The 5009-nt window shown below is 56.2% G+C and overlaps 1 protein-coding gene across 1 annotated transcript; it reads left to right on the top strand.

Annotated features, from left to right (window-relative positions):
- The first annotated feature begins 247 nt into the window (after nt 1-247).
- Nucleotides 248-4434, top strand: LOC136315487 (prokineticin-1-like). The gene is made up of 3 exons (XM_066247131.1): nt 248-431; nt 3452-3577; nt 4306-4434. Exons 1-3 carry the CDS (start codon nt 360-362, stop codon nt 4432-4434), a joined length of 327 nt encoding a protein of 108 aa, XP_066103228.1. The 5' UTR covers nt 248-359.
- Nucleotides 4435-5009: the final 575 nt, after the last annotated feature.

The raw sequence follows: 5009 nt of genomic DNA, 5'->3' as shown, positions 1-5009 counted from the left end.
GCAGACAGGGATGCCCAGAGGCAGAGAGGACAGCGGGGGAGCGATGCATGTGACTTCCTGGGTCATGCAGTTGGGAGACAGAGCAAATGTCAAAGCCCTGGACATCTTTCTTTTTATCAGTTTCGATGTCATTAGGGATTCAGGTCTCGTTCTCTTGTCTGAGATCATCTGTGTAACACTGGTGATGGGGAAGGGAAGACAGGACACAGTGTCCACAGGCATTCGAGACCGGACGATATAAATCTGGGAAGAGGGAGGGGGCCCCAGAGCCGGGTCTTCCTCGCTGGCTGCAGGAGACTGAGCTGCAGGAAGCCAGAGGCAGCTGAGCGGACCGGGTTTTGCCTGCACTCCAAGTGACCATGAGAGCTGTCACGCAAATCATAGTCTTGCTCCTCCTGGTGACCGTGTCTGACTGTGCTACAGTCAATGAGGTAAGTCGGCTAAGGTTTCCCTGGGTCTCAGGAGGGTGTCAGGGTCTGAATGGGAGGGACCCAGGCACCCGGGCGGGGGAAGGGCAAACCAAAGGGCAGAGAGGTTAGCCATCCAGTGGCACTTCTGAGTGTTTGACATGCTTTCCCATGAGTTGGACCTCACTCTACTAAACGGCTCTGCTTTGGAGAAGCTGTGTGTATGCACACCAAGTCCTGTTTTCAATGTGTGAGGAGAACACTGAGCAATTTTAAGTTCGGACCTTTGGTGAAATGAAGGTTCTTATTTGGTGTAAGAAACCTTTATAAAGTGGATCAGCATCTTCCAATATACCTTCTGTGTAAGTTTGGGCTTTCCTCTACGGTCTGGCGTGTGTGGCAAGTTTCATTTATGCGGCATGTTGGCTTCATTAACAGAAGAGAGCTTATCAGTGTCTATCGGGGGCTGTCAGCCTCTGGCTTCTCTACTCTTAACAAAGGCTGTCCTGAAGCTCCCTTGTCCTCACTGCTGGCAATGATTTCACTCTGTGCCCGGTTCTGATAGGAACAGGGGTGGCTCCAGCAATTGTCCAAGCGACACCCAGAAGGAAGCGTGGGGTAACCGGGAGAAATGTCTCACGGCGAGGTCTGTGCAGCCGGGCTCTGCACACGTGAGCAACTGAGTACTCAGGCCGTGGCTCTCTCTCAGAGGTTTGGGGCACACACTGTGTTCCGGTGCTGGGACCATTCCTCTTTCAACAGGAAGGAATGGTTCACCCGGGAGCTACTCAGACAAAAGCAGCGAGGAAAAGCAAAGGGAAATTGCTTATATCTTTGCCTCCTCCAACTTTCCCCCTAGAGAATGAAAATGCGGAAAATTGCAAAGGATTGCTGGAATCGGCTCAGTTTTCATGTTCACAGGAAGGACAGCGCCCATCTTCTCTTTCTTTTTAAAGGACAAACACTGAGTTTCAGAGAACAGAAAGAAAAAGGCTTTTGAGACCCAGAGCAAAACAAAATGGTGTGGGCAGCATCCTACCTAAGGAATGCAGACCCAGAGGCTGTGCTCTCAGTGCTGTGAAGATTGGGGAGGGCGGGTCACAGGAGAGAAGTCATGGGCACCCCACCGACAGGTGGACACAGCAGGTCCCCAGTGACGGACCCTGTGAGCTCTGAGCTCTGGCCCAGAGTGGGGGCAGGAGGCAGGTGTGAGAGAGGTGGGACTGTCTTTCCTCAGGGTGAGGCTTTGAAAAGCACAGAGAGAGAGAAACCTGGGGGAGAGGACATGCCCTCCAGTGGTGACGTGATGTGCTGTGGGAGGGAGACCCGGGCGCGGAGGGCAGGTCGGCACCTCCGGCTCCGTCCACACTCCATGTGCCTCTGTCCCTGTCTGACTCTCAGTCAGGGACCGGGTTCTACCGTCCCCACACTCCTCTGCTCCCCAGACTGTCACTGCCCCTAATTCAGGCCTGGGTGGTCCTGCCTCCCAGCGCAGGACAGCAACGCCTCCTCCGTGGGAAGAGAGTCAGGTGGGGTCCACTTGGCCCTGACCTGGAGCTTTCGGGGGCCGGCTGGTGTGTGAGACGTGCCCTCACCGGGTGGAGCCCAGCATGGACAGGTGGTGGCACCTGCAGCTCCTCTGGGTGACAAGCAGCAGGGCATCCTCCACTTCCCTCCTGGGCTGAGTAGTGTGGGGGGTCGAGTTCCCCCCCACACCCCCACACAGGCAGCAGAGGGCGCTCCCTGGCCTCTTGTTGGAGGAGAAGAGCAAACCAAGACCCATCACTGAATGGGAACCACAGCCTGAAAAGCTGCAAGTGTCTCTGGAAGCGGAAAGTTAGGGAGCGCCCCCACCCTGGCCCACCGGTCTGCGGCCGTCCAGGGCGCTGTTTCCCCCAGCCCGAGGTTCTGTTTAAAGCGGGCTCCTGTGGCCTTTACAAATACCACCTTCCAGAAACCAGGCAAGGCCCCTCAGCCCCCATCTGGGAGCCCCACCTGAGGGGTCCACTCCTATCTGGTGAGGAGACAGCTGTTCACTGGAGCCTCAGGTGAGGCTGGGCTCCTCGTGGGGTGGGGGGTGGGGGGCAGCAGGGGGAGGGAGGCACTGTAAGGTATTTTTCCCCGCCGAGAAGGAAGGAAGAGGGCCGGAGCCACAAAGTGTGGAATAATAAATGGCTTTATTGAGTACAGAGCGCATATCCCGCCCGGCAAGGTTCCCTGGCCCCGAGGAAAGAAAGAGAAATGGAGGTGCAAAATGGAGGCCAGGGAAGTTGCACGGATTAAACCACGTGGGAGATATTTAAAGGGTCCCTCTAGGGAAGTGGAGCTACTATGACGTGGTGAAATTTCACTGGCTGGCAGATGATCGCTTCTTTCCAAATGGTTCCTGGGAAGCTTCCTTTGGCAGGCTTGATTATGGGCGGTCCTAGCCAAAGTGGGCGGGTCTGAGTTCCTACGTGACCATCCCTCTATCCACCGACCTTACAGGCACCAACCCCGGTACTGCTGGGTCCAGGGAAACGCAGCGCTGACCGCCTGGAACTTGGGCCATGAGGCCTCATCCCTCCAGGACGTTGAATTAATTCAGTCCCACCGGCATCAACTGGTGCCATAAAGGCTGTCTCCTAAGCTCTGGACTTGTCAGAGGGGCGACCTGCCTCCCTGCTGAGGGGCCACAACGGAGCTTGGGAGGTCCCTCAGGTCCAGGTTTGATGCCCCACTGAGCCCTGAGCTTCCTGCTGTGAGGGGAGCAGAGGCAACAACGCAGGACCTCAGGTGTCCTGTGAGGCTGGAGTGGGGGGACCACTCAACTGCCCCCAGGTGTTGCTGCTTTGTTGTTGTTGTTTGAGAGAGAGAGAGAGAGAGAGACAGGTACGTCGACCTGCTCCTGTATGTGCCCTGACCGGGGAATTGAACCTGTAACCTCTGTGCTCCAGGATGACGCTCCAACCAACCGAGCTATTTTGGATGTACTTTTCACTTCTGGTTTCTCTCAGGAGGCACTAATGGGCTCTAATGATTCCTTTGTCACCCCACCCCCCCAGGCCTGTAATTGGGACGTCCAGTGTGGGGAGGGCACCTGCTGTGCCATCAGCTTGTGGGCTCGAGGTCTGCGGTTGTGCACCCCACTTGGGAAGGAAGGATACAAATGTCATCCCGCCAGCCGCAAGGTACGGCACAGGTTTGCTTGGGACACACAGCCAATGAGATAGAGCAGGAACCACTCTTCCTACCAAGTGCTTTTTGCAAGTTTGAGCCTCTTTACAACCATATGTGGTAGGCTTTGTTATTAACCCATTTTACAGATAATAAAGTTGAGGCAGAGTGGTTAAATAACTTGCCAGTTGTCACATAGCTCATAAGTGACAGGCGTGGGATTTGAACCCAGGCAGTGTGACACTAACTATGGTCTTAATCGCTCCTGCTCTTCCCCCTGAAGAGCCTCAGTGGCTCAGCAATCCTCTGGGTGAGTCACAGGCAGAGAGGGTGTCTGTGCTGCCCTGCTGCTGCCCAGCACCCACCCGTGTCTGCACATAGGGATGAATTATGAGTGGTAGTCACTGAAGGGACGTGTGGCTGAGTGTGTGTGTGCACGTGTCCAGGCAGCGAGGGGTCAGCAGTGTTGGGGCTTGTGCAGTTCCTTAGGGTTGGAGGTGGACAGCATTGTGCTGGGGCAGGTCCCGTAGTCCCTTTGAACCTGGCTCCTCTACCAATTATCTGTGTGACATTGGCACCTTGCTTAGCCACTCTGGGCCTCAGCTTCCTACTCGATAATAGGTGTTATTGTGCTCAGCTGGGGGTCATGAAGCCCTGGTCAGTGCCAGCCGGTCAGATGCTCCTGCCAGGAGGCCTGTGTGCCTTGGAGGAAGGTGTCATCCTTCTCTTCCTCTCTCCCCAGTTTCCCTTCTCCGGAAAACGCCGGCACAGCACCTGTCCCTGCCTGCCCGACCTGGTGTGCTCCAAGGGCTCGGACGGCCGGTACCGCTGCTCGAAGTTGAAGAACGACAATGTTTCGGAGCTTGTCTGATCTCAGGACCTTCTGCCCCCCCGTCTTGCTGACACAGCCTAAAATGGTCTCTTACTGACTTCTATTTTATTAGTCATGTGGCCCAGCTCCCCACTGCCCCCTTGCTGTCCCTGTCGCCACTCCTCACACTGCCCACCTGGATTCCACCTTCCCAGCATACACCTGTGCACCACCGGGGGCGTGGCCCTCTAGGCCACATCCCCCTCCTCCCTGCATGTTCCAACTGAACAGGAGTCCCAGCAGGGGCCCAGGAGCAGGCCTGGAGTCACAGGTCCTGGCCTGCACCTTGGGCCCATCTGTGAAGCCTGTGCATGTCAACCTGCAGAGGCCCAAGGTCAGCCCTGCCCAGAGGGGAGTGGTCAGTGACCTCATCAGGTGTGAGGAGCCAGGGAGGTAGGTCCACTGGCCCCCCAGATGGTGGCCTGCCCCCTAGGCCAGAATCACAGGGCATCTAAGGTCTTGCCGTGCACACTCTATCAGTAACCAGGGAAACCCCATTCGCATTGCCTCCCTAAAAGGCAAATGGTCCTTGGCCGGTCAGTCAGTGGTTAGAGCATCCTAAACTGCTAATGTTG

Source organism: Saccopteryx bilineata, chromosome 11, assembly GCF_036850765.1.
Source record: "Saccopteryx bilineata isolate mSacBil1 chromosome 11, mSacBil1_pri_phased_curated, whole genome shotgun sequence".
Classification (NCBI taxonomy): Eukaryota; Metazoa; Chordata; class Mammalia; order Chiroptera; family Emballonuridae; genus Saccopteryx; species Saccopteryx bilineata.
Note: the sequence above shows the minus strand (reverse complement) of the source record. Positions and strands in the feature narration are given on the sequence as shown.